The 20,955-nt window shown below is 43.5% G+C and overlaps 1 protein-coding gene across 4 annotated transcripts in view; it reads right to left on the minus strand.

The window, feature by feature from the left end:
• UBR2 (ubiquitin protein ligase E3 component n-recognin 2) overlaps positions 1–20,236 on the minus strand; it is an 83,279-nt gene extending 63,043 nt beyond the window's left edge. For 3 of the 4 annotated variants that reach the window (XM_083175670.1, XM_083175668.1, XM_083175669.1), the window contains exons 1-3: positions 20,041–20,236; positions 12,705–12,964; positions 112–190 (exon numbers count right to left, since the gene is read on the minus strand). In XM_083175670.1, the coding sequence (XP_083031796.1) occupies positions 112–190; positions 12,705–12,964; positions 20,041–20,121 (420 nt within the window). In that variant the 5' untranslated portion in view covers positions 20,122–20,236. The remainder of the gene's footprint in view (positions 1–111; positions 191–12,704; positions 12,965–20,040) is intronic. The other variant, XM_083175667.1, reaches the window with a different exon arrangement.
• Positions 20,237–20,955: the final 719 nt, after the last annotated feature.

Below are 20,955 nucleotides of genomic sequence, written 5' to 3' on the forward strand. Positions count from 1 at the left end.
CGACACGAGTAAAGCGCTTGTATAATGAATTGTAATATCATACCTTATATAAAAGGTACAACGCAACATAAGTTTATTATTGCAATAATTAAGAAAGCCAAAATTACTAACCCGATAGCGATGCTCTCTGTGAACACTTCCCAAAAAACACTCCATGCACAGAACGCATGTGGGGTCAACAGCACAGTCTCTGAAAAAGAAGAACAATGGAGGAAAATGATAAATCCAACAGAACATTAATATATTGAGAATGAATACTTTACGCTTCCAATAAAGAGAAGTGAGGAACACACCAGCAGCCTTCCGGGCTTTAAAGTCTACCCGATACAGGCGTTCCATCAGTATATGGACTTGAAATTGGGCACTACAGATGCTGGGTCTAGAACAGTGGTTCCCAACCTTTTTTGTCCCCCGTACCCCTTGATTAGGATTTTCATTTAGGAGTACCCCCCTCGCGAAAAATTTTAGGGGGACGTGGCCTAAAAAGGGTGTGGCCTCATTTGAAGGGTGTGGCTTAACAGGGGCAAGTCATACTGGCAATGACGAGAAAAAAAAAAGTCCAACCACTTGACCACAATATAAGCTCAGCCCATTCTGCGGACAGCATATAAAATAACAGAAAACTGTCAAATCTCTATTACTGAAGCAACAGACATTCCAACGGATCACGTTAGCCTTCCAATAGTGCCAGATACACATATGCTCCAATGGTGCCAGAAACAGGAATGCCACCACGGTGCCAGGTATGACCCCATAGTACTGGGTATGCGCCCACAGTGCCATCAATGCCCCTATAGTGCCAGCAACAAGTATGCCCCACAGTGCGAGCAATGCCCCACAGTGCCAGCAACAAGTGTGCCCCAGTGCCAGCAATGCCCCCACAGTGCCAGCAATAAATATGCCCCCACAGTGCCAGCAATATGGTATGCCCCCAAAGTGCCAGCAATGCCCCCCACAGTGCCAAGAATAAGTATACCCCCACAGTGCCAGCAATAAGTATACCCCCACAGTGCCAGCAAGAAGTATACCCCCACAGTGCCAGCAATAAGTATACCCCCACAGTGCCAGCAATAAATATGCCCCCACAGTGCCAGCAATAAGTATACCCCCACAGTGCCAGCAATAAGTATACCCCCACAGTGCCAGCAATGCCCCCATAGTATTTCCCAGCAGCAGCACACTCACCATTGATGCAGCTGCCAGGGAGAGGACAGTCCAGTGTCCCCCTGCAGTAACTGTAGCTGCCGCCGCTGCTTCTCTCAGGGAAGGAGAGTACAGCACACTGCGCATCTCTCCTTCCCTTCACTGTGACTGGGCTGCCCGCCAATCAAAGTTCGCGGGCCGGCTCCTGATTTGCTGCCGGCCCGCAAGCTCTGATTGGCTGACGGGGGCCCAGTCACAGGGAAGCACAGAGAGGGGTAGGAGAGATGCGCAATGCACTCTCCTCCCCTCAGTCTCAGAAGCTGGCGGAGCATCTGACTGCCGCGGCCGCCATTACAGGCCGGGCCTCCGCGTACCCCCGAGCGGGTGGACGCGTACCCCCAGGGGTACGCGTACCACAGGTTGGGAACCACTGGTCTAGAAGAAATGCTATACAGGGACCTCAAGTCTAGTGTTAAGCAATAAAAAAAAGAAAAAAAAAAGGATCAGGGCACTTACGGTGCTACTAATAAAATGATGGCCCAAACTCTAAATAATGACAGTACCTATGTTTATGGTGCTCCATCAATAGAATGGTCCTAACCCCCAAAGAACGAAAGCACCTATTCTTTACAATGCTTCCTTTAATGCTTTGAAATGCCAATATGTATATATATATATATATATATATATATATATATATATATATATATATATATATATATGTATGTATATATATATATATATATATATATATATATATATATATATATATATATATATATATATATATATATATATATATATATATATATATATATAAACGATCCAATAGATCGGCACACGCACTGCTCCTACGCTGTCCAATTCTTGGCTGGGTGCCTGCACTGGGTAATTCATACACGTGCTGTTGGGTGGTGCGGCACTCCCCGCATATTAACGACAGGAGACAGGTTAAAAGGCAACGTTTCAACGTCTTTTAATAGACGTTTTCATCAGGCTAACATTATAATGAAATAAAACATACCTTTATACACCACCGTGAAGGCAAGATTACGTGCGCTCCCGCCGTCCGGACACAGGGCGCATCAGGACTGACGTCATTGCGCGATTCTATGGTGCAACCATCACCATGACAACACATAAACAATAACAATACGAAATCGACTGACATAGAGAACAGAGGCGCTAAGCAAGTATAGACATCAATCATTACAATATAAACGCTAATTCTTATCAAGTAAAGTGCTACTGCAGAATATTGCACAAATATGTTTAACCACTGGGCAAGAATTACATAAATCTCGGCTAATTATAGCACTGATGCTGGAAACAAAAAGTACATTTATTTACGAGACAAACAGCTGATACCCTAAATTCTCATTTAAACCCTGGGGGCCAATGTGTTCAAACGGTGTATCCACCTTGTTTCACATTTCAAGAGGTGAAGACCCCGATTACCCCCTCTAATGTTTAGCGGTATGTGATCAATCATCCGATATCTCAAAGAGGGCAAAGTGTGTTTTAATGCAACAAAATGTTTCGGAACTGGTAAATCACATTTCCCCCCTGCAAGTGCTTGTCTAATTGTTGAGCGGTGTGTTGTAATCCGTTCTTTAAAAGATCTTTCAGTCTTGCCTATGTAAGACAATCCACACGGGCAGATAAGTTGATATACAACAAATTTAGACTCGCAACTGAGGGTATGTCTGATCGTGAATTTAGTACCCTGTTGGGGATGGTAGAAGATGTTACCGGGGATCATACAGGTGCAAACAGTACATGTGCACCTTATACAACCTCTCGGGGGGGGTTTGGAGGGTTGGTTAAATGTAGTGATATCAGTTTTCACCAATAAATCACGAAGGTTTGGGGCACGCTGGTAACAAGCCAGAAGTCTAGTGTTAGCGATATTTATGTCCCGATCACTCTGGACAATCGGCCAAAATTTTTTTGAAGTCTTATTAACAATAGGACTGGCAGTGGTAAACTTAGTCACCCAGGGGATAATTTGCGGAGATGGTGCAACCGGTTTGGGCTCAAGAAGTTGGTCTCTAGAATAAGAGGAAGCTCTCTTGCGAGCAGATAATAAATCATTTAATTTATAACCTCTAGCCAAAAATTTTTTAATGAGGGCATCAATTTGTAATTCTGCCTCAACCGGGTCTGACACAATTCTTTTAATGCGGATGATTTGGGAATAAGGTAAACCATTTATGAGACTTCTAGGGTGTGCACTATTACCGTGCAGCAGGTTATTCCTATCTGTTTCTTTTTGGAATAGCCTAGTCTCAATAATACCATTGTTTAGACATAAAAATACATCAAGGAAACTAATGGATTTCTGATCACTTGTCATGGTTAATTTCACCGGGCTATCACTTAGATTATGCAAATCAACGTGCTTTCTCAAATCTTCAATAGGCCCAGACCAGATAATAAGCAAATCGTCGATAAAGCGCCGGTATAACAAAATTCTGGCTGCCAGAGTAGGGACATCAAAGAATAATAGCTGTTCAATGGCAAACATACAGATGTTGGCATAAGCCGGTGCGGCATTAGATCCCATTGAACAGCCATTTGTCTGGAGCCAGAACTTCCCATCATGCAAAAAATAATTCTTTGTCAGAACAAAATGCAACAAACTCAGCAAAAAATCTATAGGTGGACCATCATAATCACTCTGTGCACACAAAAAACCGTCAACTGCCCTCATACCATCCTCATGAGGAATAATGGTATACAGGCTTTTGACGTCAAGAGTAACCAACCAAATTTCACCAACAAGAACAGGTAATGCTTTTAATAGTTGTAGAAGTGAAGTAGTATCCAATAGATACCGGGGATGGCGCACAATATATGGCTGTAAGATGGCATCAATGTACACAGATGAAAGTTGTGAAAGAGACTGCCTGGCCGCTATAATGGGCCTGCCCGGAGGGTCAATTAATGACTTATGGATTTTCGGGATACTATATATCACGGGTACCACTGGAAACTTTGGAATCAGAGCGTCACTGAGAGATTGTTCAATTTTCTTAGTTTGAACTGCTGTCTGAAGTAAGGCTTGAAGTTGTTTCTGGAAAGACACTGTGGGATCACGGGGTAATAGCTGGTATGTAAGATGGTCAGATAATTGCGAGTCCAACTCAGCTTTATATTTGGCAAAGTCCATAATGACCAGTGCACCTCCTTTATCTGCAGGACGGAATATTAATTCCTGATTATTTGACAAATTTTTCAACGTGAGGCGCTCTACTGCAGATAAATTAGAATGTTGGATAGGTTGCACAGACAATTCTTTGTCCACTTGTGAGCCCAGAAGGCGCATAAAGGTTTTAATTGACGGGTTGTTGGACTGGGGCTCAAATGATGAGCGAGGCAGAAGTTTACGTAATTGAGCAGGCAATAGAGAAGGATCACTTGGTGTAGGATTTTTCGTGAAAAACTCTTTAAGCTTTAGCTGGCGGTTAAGGGTAAATTGTTCCGACTGCCAAGACAATGGGTCCATTTTTATGGACGGCACGAACGATAATCCTTTGTTAAGAATCCTATTCTCTTCATCAGTGAGGGTATAGGTAGATAGATTTACCACTAGGCTTTTGTTTGAATGGGTGGTTTCTTGGAAACTGCTCTGCCTTTGCCACTGGTGCCCTCGTCTGGTGAACCTACGACGCCTTCGATATTTCTCAGGCGGGTGGTCACCCCTAAAGGGCCGGTAGGTTGCCTTCTTCCTCTGCCACTGCCTCTGCCCCGTCCTCGTCGCTGTTCTGGTTCTGCATCACTATTGGACGAATAGTTGTCAGATGATTTGTCAGTTGTCATATAGCCTCTATATTTATTTTGCCGAAAGAAAGGGCAAAATAAATATAGAGGCTATATGACAACTGACAAATCATCTGACAACTATTCGTCCAATAGTGATGCAGAACCAGAACAGCGACGAGGACGGGGCAGAGGCAGTGGCAGAGGAAGAAGGCAACCTACCGGCCCTTTAGGGGTGACCACCCGCCTGAGAAATATCGAAGGCGTCGTAGGTTCACCAGACGAGGGCACCAGTGGCAAAGGCAGAGCAGTTTCCAAGAAACCACCCATTCAAACAAAAGCCTAGTGGTAAATCTATCTACCTATACCCTCACTGATGAAGAGAATAGGATTCTTAACAAAGGATTATCGTTCGTGCCGTCCATAAAAATGGACCCATTGTCTTGGCAGTCGGAACAATTTACCCTTAACCGCCAGCTAAAGCTTAAAGAGTTTTTCACGAAAAATCCTACACCAAGTGATCCTTCTCTATTGCCTGCTCAATTACGTAAACTTCTGCCTCGCTCATCATTTGAGCCCCAGTCCAACAACCCGTCAATTAAAACCTTTATGCGCCTTCTGGGCTCACAAGTGGACAAAGAATTGTCTGTGCAACCTATCCAACATTCTAATTTATCTGCAGTAGAGCGCCTCACGTTGAAAAATTTGTCAAATAATCAGGAATTAATATTCCGTCCTGCAGATAAAGGAGGTGCACTGGTCATTATGGACTTTGCCAAATATAAAGCTGAGTTGGACTCGCAATTATATGACCATCTTACATACCAGCTATTACCCCGTGATCCCACAGTGTCTTTCCAGAAACAACTTCAAGCCTTACTTCAGACAGCAGTTCAAACTAAGAAAATTGAACAATCTCTCAGTGACGCTCTGATTCCAAAGTTTCCAGTGGTACCCGTGATATATAGTATCCCGAAAATCCATAAGTCATTAATTGACCCTCCGGGCAGGCCCATTATAGCGGCCAGGCAGTCTCTTTCACAACTTTCATCTGTGTACATTGATGCCATCTTACAGCCATATATTGTGCGCCATCCCCGGTATCTATTGGATACTACTTCACTTCTACAACTATTAAAAGCATTACCTGTTCTTGTTGGTGAAATTTGGTTGGTTACTCTTGACGTCAAAAGCCTGTATACCATTATTCCTCATGAGGATGGTATGAGGGCAGTTGACGGTTTTTTGTGTGCACAGAGTGATTATGATGGTCCACCTATAGATTTTTTGCTGAGTTTGTTGCATTTTGTTCTGACAAAGAATTATTTTTTGCATGATGGGAAGTTCTGGCTCCAGACAAATGGCTGTTCAATGGGATCTAATGCCGCACCGGCTTATGCCAACATCTATATGTTTGCCATTGAACAGCTATTATTCTTTGATGTCCCTACTCTGGCAGCCAGAATTTTGTTATACCGGCGCTTTATCGACGATTTGCTTATTATCTGGTCTGGGCCTATTGAAGATTTGAGAAAGCACGTTGATTTGCATAATCTAAGTGATAGCCCGGTGAAATTAACCATGACAAGTGATCAGAAATCCATTAGTTTCCTTGATGTATTTTTATGTCTAAACAATGGTATTATTGAGACTAGGCTATTCCAAAAAGAAACAGATAGGAATAACCTGCTGCACGGTAATAGTGCACACCCTAGAAGTCTCATAAATGGTTTACCTTATTCCCAAATCATCCGCATTAAAAGAATTGTGTCAGACCCGGTTGAGGCAGAATTACAAATTGATGCCCTCATTAAAAAATTTTTGGCTAGAGGTTATAAATTAAATGATTTATTATCTGCTCGCAAGAGAGCTTCCTCTTATTCTAGAGACCAACTTCTTGAGCCCAAACCGGTTGCACCATCTCCGCAAATTATCCCCTGGGTGACTAAGTTTACCACTGCCAGTCCTATTGTTAATAAGACTTCAAAAAAATTTTGGCCGATTGTCCAGAGTGATCGGGACATAAATATCGCTAACACTAGACTTCTGGCTTGTTACCAGCGTGCCCCAAACCTTCGTGATTTATTGGTGAAAACTGATATCACTACATTTTACCAACCCTCCAAACCCCCCCCGAGAGGTTGTATAAGGTGCACATGTACTGTTTGCACCTGTATGATCCCCGGTAACATCTTCTACCATCCCCAACAGGGTACTAAATTCACGATCAGACATACCCTCAGTTGCGAGTCTAAATTTGTTGTATATCAACTTATCTGCCCGTGTGGATTGTCTTACATAGGCAAGACTGAAAGATCTTTTAAAGAACGGATTACAACACACCGCTCAACAATTAGACAAGCACTTGCAGGGGGGAAATGTGATTTACCAGTTCCGAAACATTTTGTTGCATTAAAACACACTTTGCCCTCTTTGAGATATCGGATGATTGATCACATACCGCTAAACATTAGAGGGGGTAATCGGGGTCTTCACCTCTTGAAATGTGAAACAAGGTGGATACACCGTTTGAACACATTGGCCCCCAAGGGTTTAAATGAGAATTTAGGTATCAGCTGTTTGTCTCGTAAATAAATGTACTTTTTGTTTCCAGCATCAGTGCTATAATTAGCCGAGATTTATGTAATTCTTGCCCAGTGGTTAAACATATTTGTGCAATATTCTGCAGTAGCACTTTACTTGATAAGAATTAGCGTTTATATTGTAATGATTGATGTCTATACTTGCTTAGCGCCTCTGTTCTCTATGTCAGTCGATTTCGTATTGTTATTGTTTATGTGTTGTCATGGTGATGGTTGCACCATAGAATCGCGCAATGACGTCAGTCCTGATGCGCCCTGTGTCCGGACGGCGGGAGCGCACGTAATCTTGCCTTCACGGTGGTGTATAAAGGTATGTTTTATTTCATTATAATGTTAGCCTGATGAAAACGTCTATTAAAAGACGTTGAAACGTTGCCTTTTAACCTGTCTCCTGTCGTTAATATGCGGGGAGTGCCGCACCACCCAACAGCACGTATATATATATATATATATATATATATATATAGCAAATGTGAGCGAAGCAGGCATTTTTTTTTTCACATCTCTGAGATGTTGGCACACAAAGGGTTAAACTGTGATTCTGGTAATAGGGTAGTCCGAAATCATCCTTCATACCACTTCTGGTAGCAGTATAGTCATAACACTATATAGTGAGTGTACTTGTCACGACACCTCTGGTTATAGGATAAGCCTACAGAAGAAGTTTAACTCTACTATCAGTGGGTACTTGATGTAAGCAATACCACAATCTGTAATACATTGGTATGATTGATAACACACTAACCAAATAGGCTTAAGACAGCTAATCAATCAATAAAACCACTGCTTGTCCACAAAGCCTTATCAAGCCTAATCTTAGGAGTCAGCAAGTAAAACCGTCCAGACGCTTACTATTTTATATGGATGTAGGTCAAAGACTATGATAGATATGAAGTCATGTGTTTTGCTAAAGTTTTTACTACATGTTCAATTAATAAATCCCAGGTTATAGTAAGTGCGGACCTGGCCCTGGGTTTCTGGGCCCTCCTGTTTAATCATGGCGAAGGCTTTCCAGCATCTCTATCTATCTATCTAGTCAACCGGGATAATTACATAATATTATACTGGATTAAAAGCAGTCTATTATTTGATAATAAGATTCCAATTTGATGATTTCAATTCACTCCCGATGCGCTGCCCCATGGAATCGAAATCAAATAAAAAAATAGACTGTGCAGGCAAGACTATATACAGATATAGCGCTGGGAATTGCCAGAATTCCCCCTGTTGGCAATCGCCGGCGGAGAAGCGCTCAATCTTACTGGGACGCGCAAGCATCTCAAACGCAAGCACATCCCAAGTCACTCGTAGTCGGGGAGTGGAAACCCTGCCTGTCTCCACTTCAGATAGACGGGCAGGGTTATGGGGGGGTGCGAAGACCAGCAGTGAGGCGACGGAGAGCTCCGTCGTAACAGGGCACGCGCCCCCTACTGAACAAGACCGGCTCCATCTGTAGTACAGATCTGCACTATATAGTCTAAATTGAATGTGTATACCGAGCCATGTGATTCGATTACGATTGAATTGGGAAGGAATAGAATAGAAAGTAAATTGCACCGTATGTACACCCCTTTAAAATGTACAGCTGTTTTTTGGCTGATTGACATATTTTATATGCAATAAATGCACAATTAACAATATATAGGAGCAGAAGAAATACCTACTCACAGCTAAATCTAATGCAAGACTCATTCTTATAGCTTCTCTTGTGTTCTTATTGCCATAAATGCTTCAGGCATAGGATTATTAGCAGCTCCAATCTTACTCGCTGGATTATTTTACTTATACCACCGGAATGCATGGGAGCATAGCTGGGCAGTAAGGAATGATGTGATCTAACCCTATTTTTAGAGGATGCTGCTCACAAGCTGATCGGGGCTAGATAGGGTGAGACACAGATGACTCAATGTGACGGGAAGTGGTAGGGAACAGTTGCTCTGTCGTTTCACAGCAAAACTGTAAATGAGGTCAAGTAAGCCGTCCGCACCGAGTCTATTTCCTGTTCATGAACAGTCAAGCTTTGACTGTAAAGTAGCCTGAAAATCAACAATTAGCTGAGTCAAAACATAGTTACAAGTGTCAATATGTAAATGAAGCGTTGCACACTATGTTCATATCAAATGATAGCTTGTGTATATTAAAGTGGCTGAATACATGAATTACATCCATATAGGACCTCTATTGTTAGCACAGTACAACTGCACCAATCAGGTCCATAAATATCACAGTACCAACCTAACCAATGCCAACTATTACAGGAAAACAGCCAAAAAGGAATTTCCCTTCACCACAAATCAGCTTTCGCTGAGGAAGCACTGCCATTGATGTTTAAGTTCTATTTGCAGAATCACAATTTCTGGCTGGTAATTACACCAAAGTCTGAGCCACAGATGTGCTGGAGTGACAGAGCCACCATGGTTCACCACTGTCTGATGCTGGGTAAATACCAGGCAGACGAGTCAGTGGACCGGCCATCACCCCAACAGAGCAGCAGATTCAGGTAAGTATACACATGTACCACTCAGCCACTCAATGAATCAGTCCTGTCATCAAGCTGGGCTTGAATTTGCATGCCCGGCTGTGATGGCGGCCAATGCATCTATAGGAATATTGGCCAATGGCTGTGCTGCACAGCCGTTTTGATGTCTTTGAACATTATCGTTCACAGATATTTTAGGAATAGACGCACTCAGAAGGACTTGCGATATATCAGCCGTTCACCTTTTATATCCAGATACATCATCATGTCTATAGACAACAAACACTGAATCCACTGAAATTTACTAAGACATAGGTCAGTGATGGCTAACCTTGACACTCCAGCTGTTGTTGAGCTACGCATCCCAGCACGCCCTGCTACAGTTTTCCTATTTGTCAATGCTAAAACTGATGCAGGGCATGCTGGGATGTGTAGTTAAACAACAGCTGAAGTGTTTTAGCCATAACTGACATAGGTTGTACTTATTTACACTGAGGATGGAACTCCATGTAACGCTGTGTAGTCATGGTAACTTTATGGAGATATCATAGCCTGTGAGGTCTACTTGCTCAAGGATATAAATCTGTACTAAGGCCATTGTATCAATCCAGATATTTGTTTCCAGAATTTTACTGGATCTAAAGGTGCATACCCACGGTACGATTTATGTTCCGTAAGATATCATATACAATTTCCCAGAAAAGTCCTGGTGGTTAAAAAGCATAAGATTTGTGCTTAAAATAAGGTACGATGTGCATAAGATATAGCAAACGATCTGACGTCACAGCTATACTACACTATACTATCTTATGCTTTCTAGACAGAATTGGGTTGCATGTTCACCCAATCAGCTCCCTCCCATACGACCTGCGGGAGCGCGCATCGTACGTCGGATAGTGCATACCCACGGTAAGATATAGTGCACTATCTAGCATGCTATTCGAAACTGGCTAGATAGTGTGCTAGATTGTGCACTATATCTTACCATGGGTACGCAGCTTAAAGCATTATTGTCCGATTTTATATGGAGAGACTCTTTAGTCATATATGACAGCGAGCCTAACAAAATACAAGTAGTTAATCTAAAAACTAACTACATAGAATATGCTACACAATAAATACATTTCAGTGTGTCAGCAGGGAACACTGGGAATCTGTAGTGTAGAAAAAAAGTGCGCATATCTGATCTAGCGCCAGGTACCCAGAATATTAGTATACAGATGGAGCGCCTCTCGCTATTGCAGGGGATGGCGGAAGATTCGCTAGCCGCCGTAAGGGGACGCGCACGCACGAGATGCACGGGTCCCCGCCGTCTTGACGCTTCCCCCCCCCAACCCTGTCTTTCTCCCTGAAGCGGAGACGGACAGGGTTCCCGTCCCCCCACCGACGGGAAACTGAGACGCGCGTGCGTGTGAGACGCAAGCGCGTCTCCTCAGACAGATGGAGCGCCTCTCCGCCAGCGATCGCCAACGGACAGATTCTGGCGGTGGCGGAGCAATAGCGAGAGGCGCTCCATCTGTAGCTAGCCTCAATTCTAGAACATAAAAATGCCCAGCATCCACAGTATACAACCCAAAATATCCATTCTACAGAGACTAATGGTGGGTACACACGGTGAGATTTCCACTATTTTTCTATTTGATTTTGCTTATAGAAGCAACATTGAATAAGAAAATAGTGGAAATCAACGCTTGTTAGCTGCCTCCGATGCAGCTACGATCTCGATGCACAGAAGCAGGATCGAAAGCAGAAATAGACTTTCATGGCGAGTCTATTTCTGCTTCAATCTAAAAGATCGAAGGCAGCTACATGCTGCTCTATGCAGCATCCCCCCCATACCTCGCTCCCCCCCCACGCGCCATGCTCCCTCCCTCCTATTTGATTCTGGCATCCTGCCAGGTCCTGGGAGCAGTCCATATCAATTAGTATTGATAGCCGCCAGGGTGGAACGTGTGTACCCACCATAATGCCTCACCTATGTAGGGGGGTGAGGCATCCTGGTGGCTGTTGACACCAACTCATATAGCCGTTTGCCCATAATAACAGATCAATGCCCCATGCCAAGGTAAAAGCTCTATGCCCATTACACTTCGCCCACACCTAGCAGTCAAATTTAAAAGAAACACATCCCTACGTACAGTTACAGTTCCATGCAATCTAGTCTAACTTGCCCACTACCACAATACCATCGCTATACTTGCCTTTTTTTGTACATGCCACATGCTAGTTCCATGCCAGCACAAACAGTTCTCATGGCCGTCTGCAATAAGCTTCATGTCCATTGAACAGAGTTCCATTCCCACCATAATGACATATGTAACTCAATGCTAGTATTGGAGTCTCATGCCTCCCCCATATATTGGGAGGCATGAGAACACATATAGCCAATCATATAGCCGCATTGCTGCTTAATAGCATTGTGTCCACAGCATGAAGTCACTAACACCTTATACACAGACCTACTACAATACGTACAAAACTCCTATAGAGATCTGGCATGTGCCCCTGCAAAAGATATAGAAATTAATATTCAAAACATATGTAATACTAAACTGCAACGGATCACACCCACTGGAGATATACTCCAACCTAAATGAGCCCATAACTCAAAGGAACTAGTTGAGGCTTTCTTAGCATGAAACTGATTTGAGAACGTTATTACATGTGCTGTTCTGGTTTATAAGGTTGTTATAACTATGTGGATGTAAGCAGCCCACCTGCAGGAGTAAGTCGGTTCCCCCACTTTGAACACTCGCCCACACAGCTGAGAAGGTTTGTTTGCCTGCTCCAGCTTCTGAAATCCTGTGGCCGGGTCCTCTCCACACAGATACCACTCCAAAGGTCCCAGTAGTGCATGCTGTGCCAACATTTCCTCATGATCTGTTACCGGGTCAGCTTTTTGGCAGAAAATCTTGGGGACATAATGAGCGAGGTACTGGTAGACTTCTTTGGGAAGATCAGTTGCTTGGAGCCATTTCTATTTAAAGACAAAGAAGATACAATGAACACAAAAACATGTATACATATACAAAGATATACAAAGCAGTGTGTCACAAATGATAAAACGGGAGATTAATAGTAAAAGTAAGCACAATGTAACATTTATTGCTAGTGATTAATAATTCGGACACTAGCAGAGCCCAGTCGCGCGCAGATGCATTTCCGTTAAAAAGCCCAACGTGACTTCCGGTCCCGGCTTCAATGCGGGGAGTTGCGGTCTGAGGGAGCTCCATGTGCAGGTGAATCAGCCGGAATCCCAGACTCACTGCGACGCAGTCCATCCTGTTGGTAGCCGCAGCCCCGGTACCTCCGGGCGCTGCATGGAGAGATTTATCTCCCCTATAACGAGACCCGGGGCCCTGTGTTAAAGATACCACATGCATCCAAGATGGCGGCCATTAACAAAATGCTGCTGGGCGCTGCATTGCCTACCATGCTGGGGTCTCAAGAGGTTAGTTCTCCTCTCTCTGCAAGCCCTGTCGACCCCCTGGCAACCACACTCTCAGCAAACCACTTACCAGGAGATGGTTAAAGCCATCAAGGCTACTTTTTGAGCCCATGTTCACTACTCAGGCTGATACTTTTAAGACCATGGTCTCTGACTTAAAAGATAATTTTTCTCAGTTACCCCACAGGGTCTCTCAGGGTGAAAATCTGTTTTCCACGAGGTCCATAACCTGAAAGCTGACTATGCTGCGCTGCAGAAAACTGTGCATACCCTGACAAATAAGGTCGACGACCTAGAGAATAGATCGATACAGAATAATTTAAGGCTGGTGGGACTGCCTAAAAGCATTTATCACTTTCTTTTTCTTTTATATCAATAAATATTTATTAGTGATCGTAATGTATACATAAATAAACAGGTCATGGATTACAGAGACATATCCTGTATAATAGACCAATAAAGAGTGAGCAAAGTAAAGAAAGTCTTCGGTAATTTGGGCTCACTTAGGTAAGATGGGAGCTATCCAACGGTATAGTCTTCGTGGATGACAAATTCCTAACAAGTGGATGAGTTGACGGTTGACAGGTCCGAATGGCGTTGCCAAATGGAACCAATTATGAAAATAAATTGTGCTTTACGGGAACAATAGAAAAACATTTGTCTTCTAATCATCTATAGCAGATTTGACATTTTTTTGTCATAAATGAATGAACAGAACATATTTCAATGAAATTGTAGTTATGTTGTGATAATTTGACTCTGTATACCATAGTGCACATGTCTTCAACCTGTGGCCCTCCAGATGTTGTAGAACTACATGTCCCAGCATGCCCTGACAGTTTTGGCATGCTCTCATAGGAAAAAATGTGACAATGCATGTTGGAACATGTAGTTTCACAACATCTGGAGGGCCACAGGTTGAAGACCCATGCCATAGTGGATTAAATATTAATGGTTTGTGAAACTAGAAAATAGACAGGGGAAAAGGGTGATATGGGAAAAGGTAGGAAAGTACAACAAAAGGTAATGGGAGAAAGAAAGAAGTTGGTATAAAGGTGATAGCAAAAATCTCCATGCTTCAAGAAACATTTGTGATTTGTAATATATACGCATCAATTTTTCAAAACGCTTTTTTAGTAGACTGCTCTCTAAACTTTACCCCTTCTTAGACTCCAACTTGCTGGTGATAGGAGACTTTAATATAGTCGCCTTGCCATCTATTGATAAATCCTCAAACCCTAAGCCGTCTCCCCCCCTCCCCCTGCTATTGGTATCTCCCATCTTACAGAGCAGTTACACCTTATAGATTGCTGGAGGGTACTTCACCCTACTGATAGAGACTACACGTGTCTATCCACAGCTCACAGTACTCGGTCATGTATTGACTATTTCCTACCCTCGACTACCCTATTTTCCAAATTGTTGGATGCCCAGACTGAACCAATGAGCATCTCCAATCATATCCATGCTATGGTGCAAACTCCTCTGTAGATATTGGGACACACAGGCAGTGGCGGTTCCTTTATCTGGCCACGTCCTTGAATTTTAGGAGAGCTTTGGGGGCGAGGTGGGTCGAGTTCCTACAGGATAATCAGGACCACTTAAATGATCCTCTTTTTCTGTGGCAGACAGCGAAAGCTGTTTTACGGGGCAGAATTCTTTAGTATGTCAACAAACATAGACAAGACCGATCAGCTGGCATCTTGTCAGAACAAAATGCCTTGACCGCCTCTTATGCATTATATAGGACCTCTCCTTCCCCAAACACTAAAGCGGCCTACATGCAGGCCAGATCGCACTAGGACTCCCTCATGGATGCTCAAACCACACATATATTCATACACAGAAATTTTAAGTTTTACCGCCATGGTAATAAAAATGGGTGCCTGATGTCAGCCTTTATTCCTGCTTTAAAGTCTCCTTGTTGGGGCAAGGCTCAAAGGGGCAGATATCATAGATATTTTCTATACATTTTACAAAGAGCTACATACGCAGTGGGACCTATCTTTACATAACAAGGCCCAGTTTTGGTCCTCTCTGTCACTGCCCTACATCGACCTTAGAGCACCTCATGGCCCCCATAACGGCTGAGGAGGTGAAGCGGACGATTAAAAAGCACAAGCCCTTGAAAGCCCCAGGCCCAGATGGGTAACTTAATTCTCTCTGGTTTAGTTACCCCTACATTTTAACTCTGCAATAGTAAAAGTACTCCCTAAATTGGGGCGTGACCCGGAGGACCCGGGTTCTTACAGACCCATCTCAATTCTAAACGTAGACTATAAATGAATGAGTAAATTAATGACTAAAAGTTTTGCTTGGTGATTTGATTGAAATTATTTGGTCCATTTGCAGGATATAGCGTTAATATATAGTGTTCTTTCTAGGAACTAACTAGGCTAGGCAGGGCGCTGCTGCACGGGGGCAGCATAAGGGGGGTGGATCGGGCCCATCGGCGCCATCATTGTGGCCGGTCCTGGGCCACCGACATCACTAAAGGGGGTGTGCCGGGCCGCGACGTCACTAAAGGGGGCGGGCCCGGCCGGCAATGTCACTAAAGGGGGTGGGCCTGGTCGTCGCGCAAGGGGGCTTGCCTGGCGCCGATGAAGTCCCTGAGCTGACGGGGAAGCGCCGGCATTGCAATATATGGCGGGGCTGGGCACACCAGCGGGACAGGCAACAGGCTCTTTTAGCGGGGCGCTGCTAGAGGGGCAGGGTGCATTTTGCCCTTTAAAAATCAGGCAGGGCGCGGCGCGGCGCACCGCTAAAACAGCCTAGCAGGAACACTAAATATACATTAATTTATTATTTCTTTATTCTTTTTTTATTATTTGACCGTTTGTATAGTTGGATTGCCGATATGCGTGTCATGACATGCTTTTCGAACACGCTCTATGTTTCACGATTCTATATCTCTACTTCTATATGGATGGCATTCTCTTTGTCAGTGATATTGCCCTTTCCTCATGCATACGCAATGCAATGTATATTGTATCTAAAATAAAATAAAAATAGTTTGGAAACATAAAAAAAAAACCACAGTCCAACGCGTCAAAGAGTTTCAACATGATGTGCAAAGAGGGACTGTTTGGCGTGACAACAGCAGAGATGTATGAGGATATGGTATGTGCTAACCTGCATATTGAGAATTATTTCCTCATTTGCATTGATTAGGTCAGTGATAAATGCCTGCTCAAAGGATATGTAGGCGTGGCCATATTGTTCTATCCTCTATAATAATGGTAATCGGTATCCATATCCAAAAGCACCACAATCCAATTCAATTGTTTATTTTCAGCATCTAAATGGGGATATTTAGATGTCCAAACAACAGTCACAATTCAAAGGTGTTTCGGCGCCCATATCAGGCATGTCGCACCAAGACAGACAGGGTGCAGCTGCCAAAAACTGAAGCCACAGTGTACAAGGACACAGCTATGCATATGTAAAACAGTAACATACATGGTTTGAAAAATAAGCTATTTGCCATATATATGCCATATTTAGAAGAGGTGTTCCAGTGCACTCAACAACTGCAAGCACTTTAAGTTTAAGTAAGGTCTTCTGAAACTAAAGCTACCTTCTAATAATAACTAAGGCATGCCTCAGCCACAGAAACAGACCAATGCAGAACTGTTCTCTGAGGAAATAATCATTAATCATCTGTATTTGATAAGACAAAATAAGTGACCGTTACAGAAGCCGGGCAAAACATAAATCTTTAATAATCTATACAAAAACCAACTCTTAGCCCAAGTATAAAATACAATTTAGCGCTATGCGAACTTGATCACTCCAGTGCGATCTTCAGGATATGCATAGGATAAACTAGTGGGGCCTACAGACGTAGCAATTAAGTGGTATTTTCTAAGTGATCTCACTAGATTACTTAGAAATTGCCCCTACATCACAACGTGCATAGAGGCATAGCGATGCGCCTCGCATTGTAGGAAAATTACGATTTTCATGCGATCCGTCGCAACACTGGATGAAATGTGCCCATATAGCGCTAGTGGATGGCGGCCTTAAGAGGCATTCCAGGACTAGGAGGTAACAGTGGGTGGTTACAGTTGTGAATGTGTTTGTATTCTGTGTATTATGTACCAAATGATATACAGCAGCCCTATGGGGGTAATTCAGGTTTGGTCAGTAAGCTGCGGTGCTCGCAGCTTACTGAGCACCAGAGATACCGCCCGCCGCAAACACGCCCCCCCCCCACGCACCATGCGAGGGGATGTATAACGAAGACACACCCCTCCCAGGCCTCTACTGCAGGAAAAATCATTCGATAGCCCCTACGTGTATTAAGTATACAGTGCATGTGTTTAGGGAAGGGTATAGTATTATGTGTATTGGGTACATGACAGTGTACAGTATAATGTGTATTGCATCGAGTGCAGTGTATAGTATTGTGTGTATTGGGTATGTAGTGTGTATATTTGGGGCATGGAATACAGTATTATGTGTATTGGGTACAATAATGTGTATTGCACACAGAGCAGCTTATAGTATTATGTGTATTGGGTACATGACAGGGTATTTTATAATGGGGGTTATTCTGGTTGATTTGCAAGACTGCAAATTTGCAGCCTTGCAAATCCACGAACCCTGCACGGCGAATGAACGCCCCCCCCCCCCCCTCACAGCGCGGGTTCGCCCGCACAGGCTGCGAATGGATGTTTAGCATAAACATCCATCCTATGCCTGCGGGTAACCTCCCACATCTTTCGATGGTCGGCGACCATCGAAAGATGCGGAAGGTACACGCATATAAAAGTGACTTTTATGGTCGACGTGTCTAGGTCGACAGGGTCAAAATGGCGACATGGGGTTTTACATTGCTTTTTTAGCCGACAGGCGGTATATTATGCCCTACCACCCACTAGGGCGTGGCGGGAGAATAAAATAGTGTGGATGCAGTGCACTTTAACCTGTGTTCATAACGACTGTCGGGACAAAAAAAACAAGGCATGCTGGGATTTGTAGTTTCACAACATCTGGAGAGCCACAAGATGGCCTGTCCTGGTCTAACAAGTTGCTGGTGACCAACTGATCCACATCCGGGGCAGTACGGATGGTGTAGTGGTTAGCATTAGTGCCTCATAGCACTGAGGTCATGGGTTTGATTCCCACCGTAACCCTAACTGTGTGGAGTTTGTATATTCCCCCTGTGCTGGAGTAAATTTCCTCCAGGTACTCAGATTTCCAACCACAATCCAAAAATATACTGGTAGGTTAATTTGCTCCCAACTAAATAACCCTAGAATGTTTGTGTGTACATGTGGTAGGGAATATAGATTGTAAGCTCCACTGGGACAGAGCATGATGTGACTGTTCAAATATTCTCTGTAAAGTGCTGCGGAATATGTGTGCGCTACATAAGAAACTATTAATAAATAAAATATAGTGTGTATGTTTGGGGCCTAGGGTGTCGCTGATTGCTGTAGTGCTTCTAGCACAGTGTGGTCTGGATATGAACACTGATGCAAACCAGATCTGTGCTAGAAATACCACAGCAGACAGGGACATCCCAGGCAGGGAAGAGGAACTGCATGGATTTTCAAAGATAGCGGGTGCTAGAATGAACACTAGTGTATGTGGAAAAGTATACAGCATTGTGTGTATTGAGTACAAGGCAGTATATACAATAATGGGTATATAGTGTATGTGGCAGTGTATACAGTATTGGGTATATAGTGTATGTGGCAGGGTATACAACATTGTGTGTATTGAGTACAAGGCAGTGTATACAATAATGGGTATATAGTGTATGTGGCAGTGTATACAGTATTGGGTATATAGTGTATGTGGCAATGTATATAGTATATGTGGCAAGGTATACAACATTGTGTGTATTGGGTACAGGGCAGGGCACACTGTATTGTGTATATAGTGTATGTGGCAGGGTATACAGCATTGTATGTATTGGGTACAGGGCAGGGTATACAATATTGGGTATTTTGTTGTATGTGGCAGGGTATACAGCATTGAGTACAGGGCAGTGTATACAGTATTGGGTATATAGTGTATGTGGCAGTGTATATAGTATTGGGTATATAGTGTTTGTGGCAGGGTATACAGCATTGTGTGTATTGGGTACAGGGCAGGGTATATTGTATTGGGTATATAGTGTATGTGGCAGAATATACAGCATTAGGTACAGGGCAGGGTATACAGTGTTGTGTACATAGCGTATGGTGTATGCGGCAGGGTATACAGCATTTTGTGTATTGAGTACAGGGCAGTGTATACAGTATTGAGTATATAGTGTATGTGGCAGGGTATATAGCATTGTGTGTATTGGGTACAGGGCAGGGTTTACAGTATTGGGTATATAGTGTATGTGGCAGGGTATACAGCATTGTGTGTATTGGGTACAGGGCAGGGTATAGTGAGTATATACAGTAGTGTATGTGCATAAGGCAGTGTATACTGTATTATGAGTACAGAATATATACTGCTACGTGTATGGGATGTCGCCTATAGGGGGACTCCTGTGGACACAGCTGGGACACACTCTCGGCTCCCTCGGGTCTGCCGCTCCCACACACAGGGGGGACCCCGGGATATCAGCCCTCAGACATTCGCAGCCCTCCCCGGGCACATACCAAGGCCACGTCCCGGGCTGAGCAGCTCATCAGCTCGCTCTCCGTCCCGAGTTCCTCGGGCTCCTGCATCGGTGCCGCCATCTTCGTCAGGCAGGGGACTGCACCGGATGCGGAAACACGTCACGGAGGTGACACAGCAACCTCAGTGAGAGCCATGGCTGGAAGAGAGGCAGCTGTGTGTCACAACACAACACTGGCCACAAACACAAGCACAGTGACTCAGCTGTACGGGGACCACAAGTTCCAGCATTAGATATCTTTAGATGGTGAAGGCTGTTTCATATGCAGTTCCCCAGGCAGCCTGCTGGGGGCCATACTATCCTTTCAATGTATTATTCTGAAATTGTCTTGTTGTCATATCTATGATACTTACAGACAAAGAAGAGTATAATCAGTCATGTCCCCAGCTAATATTTTAATATTGTAATTTTTTTCTATTAAAATAAAATTAATTATTTAGTTTTTCAAAGTAGCTGTACATGTGCAAAAAAAATAAAAAAATTATGGTACACACACCTGCCTTAGAAAAGCTGCAATGATCATGCATAAAATAAGTTACAAAACTGTCAAATACAGGGGGTTATTCTGGATTACTTCTTTTGGCAAATTCCTTCTTAGATGGACAAAACCATGTGCACTGCAGGAGGGCAGATGTAAAAGGTGCAGAGAGAATTAGATTTGGGTGAGTTATTTTGTTTCTGTGCAGGGAATTTACTGACTGCTTTATTTTTACACTGCAATATAGATCTCACATTGAAGTAAAATCATAGTTGCCTACTTTTGAAAACCAGTTTCAGGGAGATTCCTATAGCATACCTCCCAACTTTCTCGACGCAGCCCCTCTATATTACATTATAAACAGTCCCCCACACACATTGCACAAATGTGCATACAGTTTCTATCCCATATATAACA

Source organism: Crinia signifera, chromosome 3 (genome assembly GCF_055691185.1).
Source record: "Crinia signifera chromosome 3, ASM5569118v1, whole genome shotgun sequence".
Taxonomy (NCBI): Eukaryota; Metazoa; Chordata; class Amphibia; order Anura; family Myobatrachidae; genus Crinia; species Crinia signifera.